The 18,879-nt window shown below is 35.3% G+C and overlaps 3 protein-coding genes and 1 long non-coding RNA gene across 10 annotated transcripts; 2 read left to right on the top strand and 2 right to left on the bottom strand.

Moving 5' to 3' along the window:
• The first annotated feature begins 931 nt into the window (after window positions 1-931).
• LOC105840802 (potential E3 ubiquitin-protein ligase ariadne-2) lies at window positions 932-5,050 on the top strand. Of its 2 annotated transcripts, none has more exons than XM_012687873.3 (7): window positions 932-1,158; window positions 1,802-2,315; window positions 2,412-2,643; window positions 2,719-2,836; window positions 2,915-3,139; window positions 3,359-3,571; window positions 3,646-5,050. In XM_012687873.3, the coding sequence occupies exons 2-7, from the start codon at window positions 1,802-1,804 to the stop codon at window positions 3,799-3,801; spliced, it is 1,458 nt and encodes a 485-aa protein (XP_012543327.1). In that variant the 5' UTR covers window positions 932-1,158; the 3' UTR covers window positions 3,802-5,050. The 2 variants fall into 2 exon arrangements, with proteins under 2 accessions (XP_012543327.1, XP_012543326.1); XM_012687872.3 differs by lacking the exon at window positions 932-1,158 and adding an exon at window positions 1,224-1,456.
• Window positions 5,051-6,667: 1,617 nt separating this feature from the next.
• LOC105832854 (ceramide transfer protein) lies at window positions 6,668-13,120 on the top strand. Its single transcript, XM_012674142.3, has 8 exons — window positions 6,668-7,664; window positions 7,778-7,897; window positions 8,152-8,389; window positions 8,568-8,854; window positions 10,299-10,466; window positions 11,581-12,012; window positions 12,086-12,218; window positions 12,406-13,120. Exons 1-8 carry the CDS (start codon window positions 7,389-7,391, stop codon window positions 12,531-12,533), a joined length of 1,782 nt encoding a protein of 593 aa, XP_012529596.1. The 5' UTR covers window positions 6,668-7,388; the 3' UTR covers window positions 12,534-13,120.
• LOC118644992 lies at window positions 10,571-11,581 on the bottom strand. The gene is made up of 2 exons (XR_004962753.1): window positions 11,096-11,581; window positions 10,571-10,938 (listed from the first exon to the last, which is right to left on the bottom strand). It is a non-coding gene; the product is annotated as an uncharacterized LOC118644992 (long non-coding RNA).
• A 5-nt stretch (window positions 13,121-13,125) lies between the features above and the next one.
• On the bottom strand, window positions 13,126-18,201 carry LOC105832856 (actin-related protein 2). Of its 6 annotated transcripts, XM_012674144.3 has the most exons (9): window positions 17,774-18,201; window positions 17,523-17,633; window positions 17,064-17,081; window positions 16,576-16,593; window positions 15,959-16,038; window positions 15,728-15,863; window positions 15,285-15,644; window positions 14,913-15,191; window positions 13,126-14,831 (listed from the first exon to the last, which is right to left on the bottom strand). In XM_012674144.3, the coding sequence occupies exons 1-9, from the start codon at window positions 17,819-17,821 to the stop codon at window positions 14,661-14,663; spliced, it is 1,221 nt and encodes a 406-aa protein (XP_012529598.1). In that variant the 5' UTR covers window positions 17,822-18,201; the 3' UTR covers window positions 13,126-14,660. The 6 variants fall into 6 exon arrangements, with proteins under 6 accessions (XP_012529598.1, XP_012529599.1, XP_012529600.1 ...); XM_012674145.3 differs by lacking the exon at window positions 17,064-17,081; XM_012674146.3 differs by lacking the exon at window positions 16,576-16,593.
• Between the last annotated feature and the right edge of the window lie 678 nt (window positions 18,202-18,879).

Raw genomic sequence — 18,879 nt, forward strand, 5'->3', positions numbered from 1 at the left:
GTTGAATTTCGCGCGCATTTCTCACTTGATTTTAATTGTATCCGTCACGTTCTTGGTGTGCGAGCAATTTTATTGGGGAACAACGCGCGTTAAAATAATCGAGCTGCAGAACGTAAATGATTTACCTTGTAACATTATACGTTAATTATAATTTTACCTGTCGTCTATGTATAAAGCCATAATTCCATGAGTCATAGAGGAGATTCAGATTTTATCAGAAATAGAAAATTCTGTTCCGTTTTTAAATTTCTAATATTAGATAAAGAGTCAGATAAATTAATAATCTTAAAATGATATTGTTGCCTAGCTTAGAACCTGAACTTGTGGTAGAAGTAAAAATAATAGCATACATAAATAAAAATACAAAAAAATATGTGCTAATTGATAAAAATGCAGAGAAGATGAAGTACGATACAACAACAATATGATAAAGTATAGTAAATTATTAAATAACATCGTACACGTGCAACATTAGTTGAAGTACTTATCGCAGCTAGATTTAGTCGCATTTGCCTAAGCGCTTCGAGGAAGCGAGCTAGCCGAGCCGTACTGAGAATCGTGTTTTACTAGGAATTAATCCACGGCAGAGCCGGTGACGTCACTAATCGCTCCCCGGGCGATTCATTTCTCGTCCCTTCCTCCCTCTCTCATTCTCCTTTACCTCTCTAATCCTCGCGGAAGTACCATTTCTTTCTCGGAAAAAGGAGGAGGATAAAACCGCGGAGTTCTCTCCACGCGTTTTGTCTCCGCGATCGCGCTCAGCTGTTTCGCGTCAGGTGACTTTGACGTTCTTATCTGCTATGCGGTTAAACAAGGATGAGGGATCATCTGTTATGACGCGTGTGTATGTAAGATCCACACACTCACCGCGTGTCCGCGCGCGCGCGCACGGGAGAGGGAGAAGAACAAGAGAGAGAGGGGAAAGGTGGTCCTTATAGGAGGGAGGGGGAAGACGCGATGCGTTCTCGCGTGCTCGTGCGTCCGTCGTCCGCTCGCTCGCAATACGGCAACAGTTAATCGGCCGGTTGAGGATAATCCGCTCGCCAAGCCCTCCTTTCAACGGTCGCGTACGAGCTAGTCTGCTCGCACGCGAAAACTAGGCGTATAAATGCATCTCTCCTGATAACCGGGCGGGCGCAGCCGTCACCGAAAGAGAAGGTGGGTCTCCGTCTCTCCTCCCTCCCCCCCCCCCCTCCCTCCTTACCTTTCTCCCCGCGAGAGAAAAACGCGCTAGTGCCTCCTCATCGCTCGTGCACCACGAAAGTACCGTATCAACGCATTCTCACGTCGCGCATCTATCCATCCATTCGTCCACGCGACGGCATTGCCGTGTTTTTTCGGAGCGACGCGACGCGCGAGAGAGCGCGCGCGCGGGCGCGCGACAGAGAGAGGCATTTCGAGAGCAGGTTTCGTCCAGACAGACGGAGGATCGCAAGGAGAAAGAAGAACGCGAATGGTAAATCCGTGGAGCAAAAGCTTTCTCTCCCTCGGCCCTACCCCCTCCCCCCTTCCCCTTCCGATGCGTTTCTGCTCGAGCGACGCGTTCTCTCCCTCCGCATGCTCGGCCAAGCGGATTCCTCCGCTTGCTTCGAGTCCGCTCGCTTTCGATGTAATTCTCGCGCGAGTCCGCGAATTCGTTCGTCTCATCGTTTCGTCCCGGTACCTTCCACTCGGGGAATCGCCCTCAAATCCTTGCGTTCGTAAAGGTTATGTCGAGGGCTGCGTCATGTTTAGCGTTGTCGGTGCATGGAGTGTCCGACGTTCGTAGGCTAACGCGCGGAATGTTTTCTATTATCTGCAGATGTCGAGCGAGAATGACAGCGAGATGGACTGCTCGGATTCCGACTGCGGTGATCCGGGCTACGAGGACTACTACAACGTCCAGCCGTGGGGTGGCGACGTGGACAACGACGTGGACCCCGAACAGAACAGGAAAGACCCGGAGTTCGCGATTTTCGACTGTCTGCGTGTCGAGGAGGTGGAGCGGCTACTGAATGAGAGTGTAGAGCTGTTGAGTAACAGTCTTCATGTTACGCCATCCCTAGCCAAAGTGTTGCTGCATGCGCACAACTGGGCGTTACAGGAAATTATCACGAAATACCGTACCAATGCTTCCAGTTTACTGATTAGCTCGAAGATTAAGCCTACCCTGGAACAAGTGCCAGGGACGAAGGGCCAGCGGGGTGGCTTGTGTTCGGTTTGCGTAATGATCTGCCCTGCAGAGAAGTTCTCTACACTAACGTGCGGACACTCGTTTTGCAAAGACTGCTGGTGTATGCATTTTGAAGTACAAATAACTCAAGGTATATCTACCGGTAAGTAATGTCGTTCCACTTTGTAATTCTACTTGAATTACATGTTGTGCTAATTTTTTGTCAGCGATATTTATTGATATCTTTTAACTTGCTTAGGTATAAGCTGCATGGCACAAGATTGCGATGTCCTAGCTCCAGAGGACTTTGTCCTTTCCCTACTTACTAAGCCTAACATGAGAGAAAGGTATCAGCAGTTTGCTTTCTGTGATTACGTCAAGTCTCATCCACAACTACGATTCTGTCCCGGTCCAAATTGCCAAATAGTTTTACGCTCGAAGGAACAACGAGCGAAGAGGGTCATGTGTTCATCGTGTAAAACTATATTCTGGTAAATCGCAGACACGTGTTACACGCCGATTGTTTTGTTCAGGAATGAAAATATGTGTCGTGTTTTTCATTGTAGTTTCCGATGTGGTATGGACTACCATGCACCTACAGATTGCAGTACAATTAAAAAATGGCTGACGAAATGCGCGGACGACTCCGAGACAGCGAATTACATTAGTGCTCATACCAAAGATGTAAATATCTCTAATGTAGAAATATCTTATCATAACATCACAGGAAACGCTCGATGCATCGTAACATCTTCTTTCCAGTGTCCAAAATGTCATATCTGCATAGAGAAGAATGGTGGCTGCAATCACATGCAATGTTACAATTGCAAGCATGACTTCTGCTGGATGTGCCTTGGGGATTGGAAAGCACACGGTAGCGAATATTACGAATGCTCGCGTTACAAGGAGAATCCCAACATCGCGCACGAGAGTGTCCACGCGCAAGCGAGAGAAGCACTGAAGAAATACCTCCACTATTATGAGCGAGTAAGTTTGATTTGATAATAATCTAAAATTTTTGATCTTTTTGTTTTTTGTCAGCAGACAAAGTAGATCAGTGAGCGCTTAATGATTCTTTACTATGATTAGATTAGTTTCTACTTCTAGATCCAGCAAAGAAATAAAGGCAAAAACCAAATATTAAAGAATCACTGAGCACTCCCTGATCAATTTTGTTTGCTGAACACAATCATTGTGTTTTTTCAGTGGGAAAATCATAGTAAATCGTTAAAGTTGGAAGAGCAAACGTTAGAAGGGATTAAGATGAGAATTAACAATAAGGTGATGAACGCGAGTGGCACTTGGATAGATTGGCAACACCTGTTTGAAGCAGCGTCACTCTTAGCGCGGTGCCGTTACACCTTGCAGTACACTTATCCATACGCCTATTACATGGAATCTGGCTCGCGCAAGGAACTGGTAAAATAACGCGATAATAATGTCCGACAAAATATGCGCGTGACAATAAGTGAATAATCGAATTATGTCAACAGTTCGAGTATCAACAAGCTCAATTGGAGGCGGAGATAGAAAATCTCTCGTGGAAGATTGAAAGAGCGGAAACGACGGATCGGGGAGACCTAGAAAATCAAATGGATATCGCAGAAAAGCGTCGCGTTACTTTATTGAAGGATTTCCTCGAGGTATAATTATAACAGAATGCTAGGCTTTATTTTCAGTCGCAGTCCACGAAATCTAATCTGAAATCAGATCACAATTTTTTATTTTTCAAATGCCGTCTATGTACAATGCAAAAAAAGTTATTTTACATATACATATTACATATATACATATATTAATATGTATATTTATATATACATATATACGTATAATTGTATGTACATATACTTGATATATGTGTATACGTAAATTAAGTATATACACACATTTTTGATATATGTATATACATACATCAAAAATACGATCATGATGTCATGTGTACGAAATAGTTATGCGGTATTTAATTAAGAATAATTGTAATTAGTTCACTTTTCACATAATATCTTTTGTACTAAGCTATTGTGGAATGCGACTGTAAAGGTTATAAGGATGTGATTTTGTCAGAGTATTATCAGTGCAGAAAATAATTTAGCAACGCCATGTCTTCTGAATTATTGTTTGACTCTGATGACACAGATTGTAACAATATTATGTATATTAGTATTGATTTCAAGTTGTAAAGACGAATTTTTTTTCACGTTTTATCAAAACAATCATTAAGATAATTTGTCTTACTCGCGGCAACAAAGACTAGACTCTACTTAAATTCCAGGAAACATTATTAATATAGACAAATAGATGAAATCCATAAGGAAAGTATTAACTGTATCGACGACTGATTTATCGAAAAATTCGATGCTAAAAAACGTATATGCATATACATGTATATTCCTTTCCTAGTCTAAGAGTATTTTTCAAAAGTACGCTACAGCGAAACGTCCTCTCCCCGTTTTCCTTTTCTCATTCTGTATTCACCGAAGTATACATATACATTTCTACTGACGCTAATCGCACAGTTCGATAGAAGGCACCGTGTGAAAGGTACGAGAAACAACGGAGAACTATACGTCTTCGCTTCGTTGTTCGCGACCCTCTCCCCGAACCTTATTCGAAGTATTGTTAACGTTTAAGATACATTTATGCCCAATAACCAACTAAAAGAAAAAAGAAGCGGTAGCCTAATTTAAGTACTCCGGTGCCAAGGTACCACTCCGCCGTGTATATATATGTATGCAGAATTAAACGTACGTCGAGCGACAGATAGAGGGAGATGCGACGCATTTTCTATTAAAATAGATTTTAAAGAACACATGCAACGATCAAAGATATCCGCGATACACATCTAGCTATAACCGAACCTGCATATTTTCTAAGCTATTATTTAAAAGAAAAAAAAAATAACAATTTACCTATTATGATTTTACTTTGCGCTACAGGCGTGAGAAGGGACGTAGGTATATATATATGTCCAGAAACCCAAATTTCTGAATTTCTCGAAGTATGATGTAATAACTGTAACGTGTCTCGATAAGAGGAGTAAAATCCTGCAACATAAAATTAAGATAACATAACAGTAAGATGACAGTGTTTTGGAAGCTCGAAGAAAAAAGGAGATGAATGTGAGAGATAAGTCTCTTGATTTGTTTCTCCTTGTATGTAGAACTTCTCGAATGTGCAATGTGAGAAGTAATCACTATCGCGTAAGGATATTAAAGTATTTGTATAAATTAATACTAATAATTTTATATATATATATATATATATATATATATATATATATATATATACAAATTCAGATGACGTAGCATTCTCTTGTGTTTTCTTAATTCTAAATTTTATTGTACTCGTTGCGTTTTTTTAGGAAATCAACTTTGATTCGTGCCAGGAATAACCGAATTCTACTAAATAAAAATTACGTTAGCATATGTATTTATATTCAACCTGTTCCTCACAAAAAACAATCAGCTGTATAAGTTTTTCGCCGAGAATGAAATTATTTAAATTGTCACAAAATCATTCTACGATGTTTTCACGCGAGAAAAAGATAGCAATATCAAATGTAATTTAAATCCCCTATCTCGTAAAGGAGAGAGTAGAAAAAATGCTCTTTGGCATAAAAAGCAAGTTGGCATTACATTTTGTTTATATATTGATAACAAAAGATAATCCGAAAATTATTGCAAAATATTTCTCAACATACATATTTTCCCAAGGCTTTATATAAATAAAAAATAATATAATAAAAAAAGAAAAATTTGATTCAAGAGTAACCAAATAAATATTTGAGTGTTTCACAATTTTATATTGCTGTACTTTAACTTTACAGGAAAAAATCCATGTGTTGTAATATTAATTTTAAAAAAGACTTGTTATTGTACATTATTTGGAATAACAGCAATTTACTGTAATAATAATGACGAGTTCATTTTTGAATCAAATATATGTAGAGATGAATTCAATCTTCAATCCAAAGGCGATCCACTTGATGCTACAAATAGATCGCATCCCAAATTTTATGTTGACTCAGGTAAGCAAGGTTGGTTATGTTGTTATCGTACACGTGAGAAGAAGTTCCAGAACACGTGATTTATTATCCGTGATTTATAATAATATATTGATGCAACAAAAGCAGAAGGTTGTAATTTTTATTTTGAATATATTTCTCCAGATTACATATGTATGAATCGAAATGTAAGTTGTTATCCACCGATGATTACAAAGTTAAATTAGAGATCACATTATTATATACGCATTAAATTATTTTAATATTGAGCATGTATAGTCTCAAGTTATTGTAAAAAAAGCGATGAAAACGATATCATCGTGTATGATGTATATATACATAGATATTATAATTGCTTATTATATTTGTAGTTTATATCTCAATGCATTCTAATAAAGAAATATGAAATTATAAAAAAACCTATAAATTTATATTATCTTTTATTATTTATTCAAATGTTTCGAATAATTAATAATTCAAATGCTTTTAATTTTTCAGTTTTGTGGCTTAGCCATCAGTGCCAAAAACTACATTTGGAAAATACATATCTTATATGTTGTTTATGCGAGGAAAAAATTATGAACGAGAAACTTGGTTGTTTTTTCGAGAATAATAAGAGAGAATCTTCATAATGCGAGAAGTATTCATAATGCAGCAGCTTAAAATTCATGCAGTAGCTGGCCAATTGTAGATCAATTCAACGCAGAACCTTCCGATTGGTGGGTCCAGTGGAGAAACTCCGAGCACTGGTCGAAACTGTGGTTGTGGTCTGCTGTGTGGTCAATCACAACGATATCGAACGGGACGCGCGCTCTCATGGTGTAAAGTGCGCGACCGATGAGTTATGCGATAGGGAGGTTTGATATACCATCCCCCCCTCGTTTCCCTCAACCAACCAGCCAACCACTCGTTTTATGCGTATGCGTATACGTATAGTGTAGTACACCAGCGCTTCCTCCCTCGATTGATGTCTCCGCTTGATAAGGATTACCTGGCGTACAGGTTATGTACGACAGTTGTCAAAGACGATGTTTTGAAACGTCTTATCACGCTGTGACGACCCGCTGACCTGTTCCGCGTGTCTCCTCCTACCCCGGTCGGATCGGAATCGTTAATTTTTCACCGTGATCCCGCGACCCTGCCAGTTTCGCCTTCCAGGCGATGTCAGGAGGCGCTCCCCCAGTTGAGCGCTGAATCGTGACTTGCTCGTCGCAATCCGTGAAACCGTTGAGAATGGCCGACGAGGTGGTGGAGACACCACGGGGCCTCAATAACGAGGACGCCGAATGCATTGTTGACGCCGAGATCGACGGCGGCGATGACGACGACTCCGATGGGGTCATAGTTCCGGAACTTCAGGGTACACTATCCAAATGGACAAATTACATACATGGCTGGCAAACTAGATTTATTGTACTCAAAGATGGTACTTTGTCTTATTACAAATCCGAGCAGGACAGTGGATATGGGTGTCGTGGCTCGATTAGTCTGTACAAAGCTAATATCAAGGTAAAAGGTCTTCGCGAGATAGATATGTGTTTTATTTAGTAACATAAACATAATACTATTGCAAGTGGTTGAGCCAACAAGTAATTATGCTAATTTATAATCTTTTTCAACAGGCACACCAGTTTGACGAATGTAGATTCGATGTGTCTGTAAATGATTGTTTAGTTTGGTATTTGAGGGCAAATAATCCAGAGGAGAAACAGCGATGGGTAGATGTCTTGAAGTCTTACAAGGTAACGATAGATAAAGTTATTTTAGTTTTTTTCCTATCAATATGTATTTTTACATAATATACATATATTAATATATATGTATATATATAAATTATTTATTTTAATAACATGCTAAAATTTACTTGTCTTAAATCTTGCAATTGTTTCTCTTATATTTTTGTGAGATTTGATCAATATTTTTGTAATTAAAGTTAAGACTCCATTGAGTTAAATTGTGCACAATGCTAAGAAATTTTTATTTGCTGCACACACAGTCAGAGTCTGGGTATGGGAGCGAGAATAGCCTCAAACGACATGGTAGTGCCATTTCGCTCGTGTCAAACACACAATCGACAACGAGCGCCGGTAGTCTTACTAAGCGTGGCATTAGAGGACTGAAGGAGAAGTTGGCCGAAATTGAAACCTTCAGAGATATTCTAATAAAGCAGATTGACACTTTGCAAAAGTATTTTGACAACTGTGCAGGAAATGCCAAGAATACTTCCAAGGAAGGTAATAATAGTTTTTTGAATTTGTGAACATCTCTCTCTCATACTTTTATCTTTTGTCTTAGAATTTCGATTAAATCTATAACAATTTTTAAATGTGTGAAACATAATTTACAATTATAAAATATGTAAAAAATGTATGTTTTAATGTACTTGATTAACTCTGTTGCGACAAATTCCAGAAAAGAAAATTGAGGCAATGCAATTCAATCCGGCCGAACAATCGGTGGATTTCAAGGGTGAAGCAATAACGTTTAAAGCCACCAGCGAAGGGGTGTTGGCGACTTTACAACATTGCGTCGAATTAATGATACAGCGAGAGGATGCATGGCGCCGTAGATGGGAGAAGGAAGTAGAGAAGAAACGAAAGTTGCAAGAACTTTATAAAGCTCTGAAGGATCAAGTTGCCATGCATCAAAATGGCTCTCCGAGGCCTAGAGTCGTTATACACGGAGGTCCTGATTATGAGGTTAGTTCCGTCTTTTAGGAGAATCTCGTTGCTGTGTATAATTTTTATCTTGTGTTAGTTTATTATTCTAAAAATAAGTTGAAATCTCATACTACATATAACAATTTCACTTTTTGAGTATTTAATCAAACTTTGTGTAAATCAAAGTATTTGCTTTTAAAGATACAAAATGAGTAAATAAACCATAGCATATACGGGATAAAGATGAGAATCAAATTTGAGATCTGCAGAGTTTATGAGTTCCGCTTCTATATAGATCAATGCATTACTTCAACATCTGGGATTTTTAAATTTATTATACAAGTACTTATAATTATATAACTATGGTCGGTTGTTCCAACTTCTTGGTAAACTTACCTGTCAAGTATATCAAATATGTATCTGTCTTTATTTATTTAAGAAAAAAAATGAAGATAGACTTATGTTTATCTGATAAATAAGTTCACCAAGAAGCTGTTATAACTGGCCCTATATTGCAATATTCTATAATAAAAACCATAAGAAAAAAATAAGAAATTAAAAAATTGACAAATACTCTTGCACAATATAGTTGCCTGATACTTATTGATATATTCAATATGGACATCACGTTTGTGCTCCAGAGTTGTTTGTCTATTATGTAACAGATCAACAGCACGTACATAACTGTCACTTATATAAGATTATGATAACTTTTAAAAGAAGTATGAACTCTGGAAAAATATGATCGATAAAAATTAATAAATTATATTTTCTAGTATAGCAGAATCGCTAAAAATACCTTTTATGCCGAGTATGTTTTTATATTTAATTGTTGTGTATAACTACCAATTTTTAAGGAGGGGAATTATCTATTAATATTTTTGATAATCAGAAATTTTTATATTTCTATTTGAATATAAAAATGCATAAAAGATCAATTATTACTTTTTCCTAAACTTTTCAAACTATTGTATACCCGTTTTTTTGCATTTTTACAAATACTTTTATATAAAGTTAATATTTTTAGTTACTTATTTGTGAAGAATAAATACTAATTGTAAATTATGACATCATATTGAAGATAGATGACATAACTAGCGCCCATGTGATAGAAAGTAAGAGAAATACGTTTCTGGTTACATTTCGCAATTATCAATTAGGTCACTACTTTGGAAATCTTTCGCTTGCTTAGTATCTTCTAGACCATTAAGGAATACAGACTTACTGTTTTACTTTATTCTTTACATAAATATTTGTACTTCCAATTTGAAAAATGAAGTTAAAATTTTATAATGTGAGTTTTAATTATAAATAGAAAAGTAATATTTAAATGTACATATAAAATTTCTTTGTGTTTTATATATATATATATATATATATATATATAATTATATAAGTGAATTATAAATTAAGATTTAAAAAAGATAAATTGTGCTTTAAAATTATGTAACTTTTTTCAACGTTTGCAACTTTTATTTTTAAGGAAGGTCCGCATAGCGCTCTTTGCGATGAAGAATTTTACGATGCCGTCGAGACTGGTTTGGACAAAATCGAGGAGGAAAATCAATTAAGAGATCGTTTAAAACAGAAATCTGTTTCAATTTTGACATCTCCCACTACAACCGCATCTACACACAGGCTATGGCCAGAGGTACTTTGTGTCTTTCATATTTTGCATTTATTTAATTTCCTTAAAATTCCTAATTAAGATTTCACTTATAAATTACCTATAGATTTTACTTACAGATTATTAAATAATTGTTAATGACTTTATTGATAGATTTACATTAAGAGGACATTTACTTTTTCAGTGCACAGTACTTTCTCAGTTTATTAAGTAAAAAAGATTATAAATATTATCTGTAACGTCATTATTTTTAGATTATAATAAATTATTATCTTTTTTACTTAATAAAACTTTTCTTTGTTCTGTTATTACATCTAGTTTTTACATCTTTATTAATTATTTGTGTATAAACAGTACATAATAAGTTCTTAGAATATTTGTTATATTAAATTTCGGTTAACTATACGTTTGATATGTCGGACAATTGTCAAGTTGTTATTGTTGTATTTTTTTCATATGCCCAAAAATATCTATACGCTTCGGTGCCATCACTCGCCTGGAACACATTACAAAATAGATAAAAATGCAAATTTACAAGACTTAAGGAGTAAATTACGCGCGACTCGGCGCTAGAAATAATTATAATCTCATTCACTATTGTGAATTGTGATAACATGCATGCATCGCGCGATACGGTATCGTGTAATACTTACGATATTCCGATGTGTGCCAAGAGACAGCATTGCTGATCTTTGATTAATCAACAGTCATGATGCATGAATACTTAGAAAGTGTTAAGTAGCGCCAATATGTCCCCAAATGCGGCTAACTTTACATGGTCAGCCATTTCTGTCCATTTGTGTACTGTAAGCCTTAGTAGTCTAAGTCTAAGGTGTCAAATTTATGTAAAAAAAATTTTTACTAATGTTTTTTTTCTTCAAGTTACAGTTCCTAAAAAAATTACGTAAATTTTAGGCGAAAGTAGAATGTTCCCTTAATATTAACTAAAGAAACATAAATATAAAATATTAAATTATCTCATTAGTGTTCTTTTTTGCAGCATAAGTTATAAACAATTTTAACATTAACGTATATTTAATTTAATAATTTTAAGGCGATAATAAAGTGTTAGATGTTTTCTTATATGAAACTTTTACGTGTTATTGTTTATTGATTATTTTTTATTGCCAATTTGCAGATAGAGAAAATTACAATGGAACAGTTGCATTACGCTCGGCTTGGCGTAGGCGGAGCGGGTGGTTGGCAATTATTCGCCGAAGATGGTGATATGCGAATGTACCGACGGGAAGAGGAGGCTGATGGATTAGTCGTAGATCCTCTGAAAGCGTGTCACGTCGTCAAGGGAGTGACTGGTCACGAGGTCTGTGAAATATTCTTCAGCCCCGAATACAGAAGCGGTTGGGAAGCCACATTGGAGGACATGGCAATCGTTGAGAATATCTCCAAAGACACATTATTATTTCTGCAAACGCACAAACGTATCTGGCCAGCGAGCCAACGGGACGCATTGTTCTGGTCACACATACGTCGCGTGTCTGATGATCAGGATCGTGACGCTCACGATCTATGGATAGTCTGTAATCACAGTACTGAACATCCCGATCATCTGGTATATATATTATAAAAATTTATTTCTCTTGAAACAAATTTCAACAGATTGCTTAATAAAATTATTGTTACAGCCAAACACGGGTAAATGCGTGAGGGTTTATCTGACGGTTTGTCTCGTATGTCAAACATTCATCGATCCACCAAAGGACGAAGAAGAAATAAAAAGGGAGAACATTACGTGTAAAATAACGTACTGTTCAGTTGGTGAGTATATTGATTTAATCACTTTTATGTTAGTGTTATCGTAATTAATATATTTAAAACGTATATATAAAATTTGATAACTTTACTCTTGTTCTCCCGATTGTAGTTCTTAATTATATAAGTGTTATGTATATTTCCTTTTGTTTCTTTCATTATTTGTGCCAATGTACTTCGATTTGAATTTCAGTAAATCCAGGTGGGTGGGCACCGGCATCCGTTTTACGGGCCGTTTACAAGAGAGAGTATCCCAAGTTCCTTAAGCGTTTCACGAACTTTTGTATCGATCAATGTAAAAATAAGCCGATCAAATTCTGAGTGTGAACCGAATGAAAAAAGAAAAAAAAACTTCAATGTTTTCCATCCAATTCCTTATTCACTATCTCGAAGTGTCTTCACGTGATTATTGTAAAAACAAGTTTGTATTGTTACATACTGTAGGAATTGTAGAACGGCCATTACGACGTAAGTGAAACTGTTTTGTATATTACCTTTTCTTTTTTTATTTGCTTAAAATAATCGACTTATATAGCTTGCGAATGAGAGAGGGGGAGAGGAATCGTTATATTAAAAAGAAAGCCATTTATGATATATAAATAAGTGTATAGCAATTGTATACACTTGGAAAAGCAACTTTGATGAAGCACGCGTGGCTGCAGCACCGTTTTACACTACTATCTTTTTTCTCTTCGAATAACAACCTGTTATTTGTTATACAAAATATGCTGTCGCAGAATCCAATTGTACAAATCTTTAACGAAAATTGGATACATATACATTTATCTCTTGTTATACATTACAATCTAATTAAACGCTGAATTGTATGATACCAGATTATACTGTTATTTTTATTCGTACATAAAAATGTGTACATTGCTATGCGATATAAAGGTCACATGGAAAAACATAATAAAGACTGTTGTAGATTTATTATAAAATAACAATCATGTCCACATCATGTCATTCATCAATCTTTCATCTCGTACAATAAGAGCACAGGAACGAAGAAGCATGGCAAATGTTTCTTCGTGAAACATATTTCTGTCAGTGAAACGAAACCTAAGAAATTATTCTATTATATATACATATACATTGTACAAAATTCCCTCCTTTAAATCATCTCTTAATTTTATATATTTTATCAAATAATTTTAACAAAGTTTCAATTTGTAAAGAATATGTAACTTTTTAAAATAATATTAAATCCTAGGTAAAATAAACGTTTGATTTGTGATCTTTACGATTTAAGTTAAAGGAGGTGCAAATATCTCTTCTTTATAGAAAGTAATAACATGACTTAGTGAAAGTAGAAAATAAGTGTAAAAAAATTATGTTTATCTGTACAATACGCGTCACAAAAATATCTAAATGTAAATGCATCATATTTTTTATATGCTGCATGAAATAAGAATTGTAACATATGTACTAATATATAAAGTATATAATTAATAGTAATATATTGGCTAAAATTAAAATCGCAGACCAGCATGTAAGTGTGACACGAATAACGAGCACATAAACAAGTAATATGAAGCCAAATTAAAATAGCTGTAGTGTAAAACATTTTATAATAGACGTATATTCATCAAAAATTAAAATTTTAGTTGTTTTTGTTCTACAGTTCTGTGCATTGTTGTTTATAATAAGAAAAAGTTGTAAATATCTCAACATTCCATATATACAAATCCGACTATTTGATTTCAAACATTTTTTTAATCAACAACAGATTATTTAATATTGACTATTTTTACTTACATTACGTATAATTCATGTTTCGCAATATGTATACATACGAAATAGACTTTAAATATAAAGTCACATTATACTTGCAGCTTTTTTACACATTACCATAATGGAAAGGCAGATAGTGTTATACAACGAATAAAATCGTTTTACAATTTCGATTGTACTTACACTTTTCAGAGAAAAGTTTGACAAATAGAAGGAAATAGGAATGAAATTTTCATCAGGTATCACGCAAGTAACAATAAAAATTAATCGATATGTTGAACATTTACCTGAGAGCTATAAATACACATTAAATGCAACATCTGTTTTGCATATCTGATTGACGTATTATTCCGAATAGAATACAACTATCTGAAATATGACAGTCACGAATTTATTAAATTAACATTTAATGTCGACATTCAATATTATAGCAGGACCATGATACTCGAATATATTTTTGAAATCTCTTATGTTGTACTTATTTGAAATTATATCATGGTTAAAAAAAAAATACATTAGTTCATTAGAGTTTAGTATCAAACAGCTAGTAAGTCTTTTTTTTAAAGTACTTCCTTTGTAAAGCACCTTTTTACAATTATATAACAAATCATAAAACTGCTGCGCAAGTCTAACTTTCAAGAACGATAATTTTAAGTATAAAAAACACTTGATTGCCTGTTAAAAATTTTGTAACCTACATTACTATGACTTTCCTTATGAATCGTAGGAGCCTAATTTTTTTAGTACACTAAGACCCTTTTCTTCATATTCCTCCCGTGTTATCCATACGGAATCTCGGTCTTTCGTTATTTCCGCTAATACAGCACCACCCATGAAAACCATATCCTTACGTCGAGGTGAGTCTTCAATTTTTATCTTAAATTTCTACAAGTAAAAAATTACGTAGCATAAACATCTATATATTTTAGTTCCAGTGTATAGATTAGTCAATTATGTGACACTTACATTTAATTTTGTGGTATCATTCTTTAATACTCTTTGAAGATATAGTTGCTTAATTTCTCGTTCAAGTCTTGATGGAAGACCGGGATACATTGTACTACCTCCACTTAGAACAATGTGCTTGTACAGCTCGCTTCTGATATCAATATCAGCCGCTTGAATTGTGCTAAACACCAGCTCAGCTATACCCTGCGCCTCAACGTTAATCAGATGAGGCTGAAAGAGTGCTTCTGGTGCGGCAAATCTTTCACCGCCCACCTTGATCACACGCCCATCAGGCAACTAAAAGTATTCATAGTAATTTGTATATCTTAATCTAAATTATTTTAAATATTAATGAAATTGTATTATGCAGATAACATATATTTTACTTACGGTATATGACTCTACCAACACGGTGGTTTCAAGAGCCAACTTTTCTTCAGTCTCTATATTATAACCAATGTAACATAACTTCTCTTTGAGCATTCGCACAGTCTCGAAGTCGGCAGAGTGATTGAACGCGTAGCCGCGCAGCAGCAGCAATTTAATTAGGTACATCGTAATATCGCGTCCAGCTATGTCTAACCGTCTGGTCAGATGTGGTAAAGCGTACTCCTCGAACACGGGACAAATGTGCGTGACACCATCGCCAGAATCCACGACGACGCCGCTAATTAATCCTTGAGCATATAACGTCAGTACTGCCTGAATCGCGATGTACGTTCCAGCAAAACCGTACTTCTCGAACATCACCTGTAAATAATGTCAAGCTCATTGAGTTTTTAATCATATAAAAGTTCAGCTTAACTTTCTCTGAATTGTACATAACGTATTACCTCTATCATCTTTTCTCTATTCGTGATAGGATTCATTGGTGGTTCGGTTAACAGAATTTTACATTCTTTAGGATTAATATTCATCTTTTCCTTACCGAACGTGTAATCCCATACGTGACACATGTCCTCCCAGTTTCTATCAAGTATTAAATATATTGCTATTTATGTCAAACACAAGTACTTAGAAATTATATAAATATTTAAAATATTTGATACAAGATATATACGTACCTAACAATCCCATTTTGCATCGGATAACTTATCTCTAACATAGAACGAAGTTTACTTGCTTCATCGCCAACCATTAAGTCCTGCGACAGTAATATATGATTATCAAAAATTCTACACACATCCCCAAGATATATTCATTTTATGAAAACGATGAATGTACTTGTAGTACAAAAATTCTAATTCTATTTAAATAACACTGACTAGCTAAATATCCAAAAAATGTGACATCTGTTTTCATTACATAAAAAAAAGCCCAAGTAATTTCTAACATATAAAATTTTGTCTTGTCAGATTTTTCAATAAAAAATAATAAATATGAAAACATTTCTAATCATCTTTTTTTAATATATCTTGTGAATTAACTGATATTTCGTAAAGTGTTACAGTAATCATAATATAATTGTTACTTTTGTGAGGTTCAAGTTATGGAATTCACACGTTAGAAAAATGTTCTATATTAAATCAGTTTCGAAATGTGTATAACTGAATACTTTGAAAAAACTCTTTGCTAAATTATAACATACTATTTTCACCTATGTAGTTGAAAAAAAATTCTTCCTCATTGAAATACTAACGTAATAAATGTATGTAGTGTCAAGAAAGTACAATCAACTTACAGGCATGTTAAGCACATCCTACGAGAGCAAATGTAAGCACACAAATACATTAGACAATCGTAAAAGGAGTATAGTATGCACATGAGTATAAAAATTGTAGATAACCAATGTACAATTATAATAAGTATATTAGTAAAGACACATTGTCTTGCTTTATTAAAATATTTATATTGATAAAGAATTGTACACAATGCAATAAATAAATTTATTAAGTATGATATAGAATCACACGCAATCTTAAACGATATTATGGCTCAAAAAACAATTATTAATAAACTTGGCAAATTATTAAAAATTAAAATGCTATAAGTAATGTTTGTCTTACATTTCAAATACATATTTCCTTTTGATTAGTAAACGTCATTAGCCTCTCTCAAATTGTTCTATTTACATCAATGAACAAGCACATGGATTATTTTCAGTCAAACTTAAAAGCGCTAAGGGGAAGCAGGGAGGGCACACGACGTAATACTGTATAATGGACTTACGCGAATGCAATATTCTTGCTGAAAATATAATTATTCTTATTAATCGTCTGTATGCTAGTACTATTAAACACACTCGAACAACTTAAAAGTTCGAAAGATTGTAGACCTTATATATAAGTCAACCGATATATAAAAAGTTACGACTCTTAGAACTTCTTTCATAAATTTCGGTAAATATATGCTTCTCATCTCTCATTCAATTTCATAAATCTATAACAATCAGAATCAAGATTTTTTGTATATTTGTAAATATAATTGTCGGAACAATTACTTTTATATACGTCAACTTTCATAAAAAATTAACACGTTTGACAAGTATCAATAGAACGATGATATTTCGGTAAACAAGACATCAAACTGCCAGATCACTTGTGTCGAGACAAGAATACAGTTATCAGCCTTGTATCCTTACGCAACTAAGGTCCGGGCGAACCCGTAGAGACGTAGGATACCACATACCTTGACGTCGATGTCGCCGATCTTGTTGACAGCCCTGATTATCGGCCGTCCGACTATAGACGGGAATATGTGGGCCGGGAAGTTGGCGCCGGCATACCCGCACTTGACGAACTGCAAGCAAAAAGGTGCATCGGCGCCGGGAACTCACACGTGTCTAAATCGCGTGTCTATCTTTCTCAATCAGCGAGACCCCCGCGGCGGAGGCCCCGCGGATTACCTCGCGAAGGAAACGAGAAAGACGAGCGGCTTACCCCGGTGCCATTGTCGCAGACGATGATCTTCCTGCCTTTGCTGTCCATTTCGATGCACTATCCCGTCGAAAAAGAAAATATTTCTTTCTCTCTCTCTGTCTCTCTCTCTCTCTCTCTCTCTCTGTCACGCTCTCTCCCTTAGATATCTCTCATATCGCCAGGTTTCGTCGAGTGACTAATACCTGCGGATGTCACAGGGCGTTACCGGTGCGTGACAGACCTCTCTCGCTCGACCGAAGTTACCGTTTCGTATCACAATCTCCAAAGGGAATCCAGCGCGAAAGAAAGGAGGGAAGGGAAAAAAGGGAGTAAATTCGACGTCCTCGGGACGTGTGAATCTACTCGGTGCACACGGCGAACAGCGGACGAGTGAATCCGAGTAAACTCAAACCAAAAGCCTCCATCGTTGTGAAAGGGAAAAACAATTTCCCTTGGACTCGAGCGAATCGGCCAATCGCAATTGAAAACTCTCGAGAAGCATAGCAGCCTCTTTGAAACTTTCAATCGCGATTGGCCAGCGAGTCAAGCAAGTGTACTGCTTTTATTATTTCAAGCCAATAGGCCCGTTTTTTGTCACTGGAATAAGGGTCCAATAAGTTAGATTAGTTAAAATAAGACAAATATATATTTTTCCTCATTCTAACTTATTGAACCAGTGTAGCAGTGCAACGACGAAGAACAAGCCTAATAGGTATGTTTTTTATTCCTGCACTGCTGCACTGGTGCAATAAGTTAGAATGAGACAAATATATTTTTTCTCATTCTAATTTATTGCATTAGTGCAGCAGTGCAGGAATAAAAAACAAACCTAATGACACGCGTGAAAATTCGCGTGCGTTTAACTTTAGGTTTGTTCCCTGTAGTTACAGCATACTTTCGGGGTATTTAAAATGATAAAGGTACAAATTGTAATTTAATTATTACAATTATAATTTTGATTATAATATAAACAGAATTTATTAATATCCATTTGTACATGTTTAAATGCCAGAAATTAAATATGAAGAAAATAAAAAAGTTGGCAATATATTTTAATGTATCAGCATCTAAATAATTTAATATAATTAAATGATATAATGATATAATATTGGAAAGGTAACATTTTA

Source organism: Monomorium pharaonis, chromosome 3 (assembly GCF_013373865.1).
Source record: "Monomorium pharaonis isolate MP-MQ-018 chromosome 3, ASM1337386v2, whole genome shotgun sequence".
Taxonomy (NCBI): Eukaryota; Metazoa; Arthropoda; class Insecta; order Hymenoptera; family Formicidae; genus Monomorium; species Monomorium pharaonis.

Coding starts and splice junctions, on each gene's coding strand:
- LOC105832856 (XM_012674144.3), bottom strand. CDS start 17,821: ATGGACAGCAAAGGCAGGAAGATCATCGTCTGCGACAATGGCACCGGG. Junction 17,634..17,773: donor TCTGCGACAATGGCACCGGG/GTAAGCCGCTCG, acceptor TTTTGCTTGCAG/TTCGTCAAGTGCGGGTATGC. Junction 15,645..15,727: donor ATAGAGAAAAGATGATAGAG/GTAATACGTTAT, acceptor CATTATTTACAG/GTGATGTTCGAGAAGTACGG.
- LOC105832854 (XM_012674142.3), top strand. CDS start 7,389: ATGGCCGACGAGGTGGTGGAGACACCACGGGGCCTCAATAACGAGGAC. Junction 12,013..12,085: donor CTGAACATCCCGATCATCTG/GTATATATATTA, acceptor TTATTGTTACAG/CCAAACACGGGTAAATGCGT. Junction 12,219..12,405: donor AATAACGTACTGTTCAGTTG/GTGAGTATATTG, acceptor TTTGAATTTCAG/TAAATCCAGGTGGGTGGGCA.
- LOC105840802 (XM_012687872.3), top strand. Junction 2,316..2,411: donor AACTCAAGGTATATCTACCG/GTAAGTAATGTC, acceptor TAACTTGCTTAG/GTATAAGCTGCATGGCACAA. Junction 3,572..3,645: donor CTGGCTCGCGCAAGGAACTG/GTAAAATAACGC, acceptor TTATGTCAACAG/TTCGAGTATCAACAAGCTCA.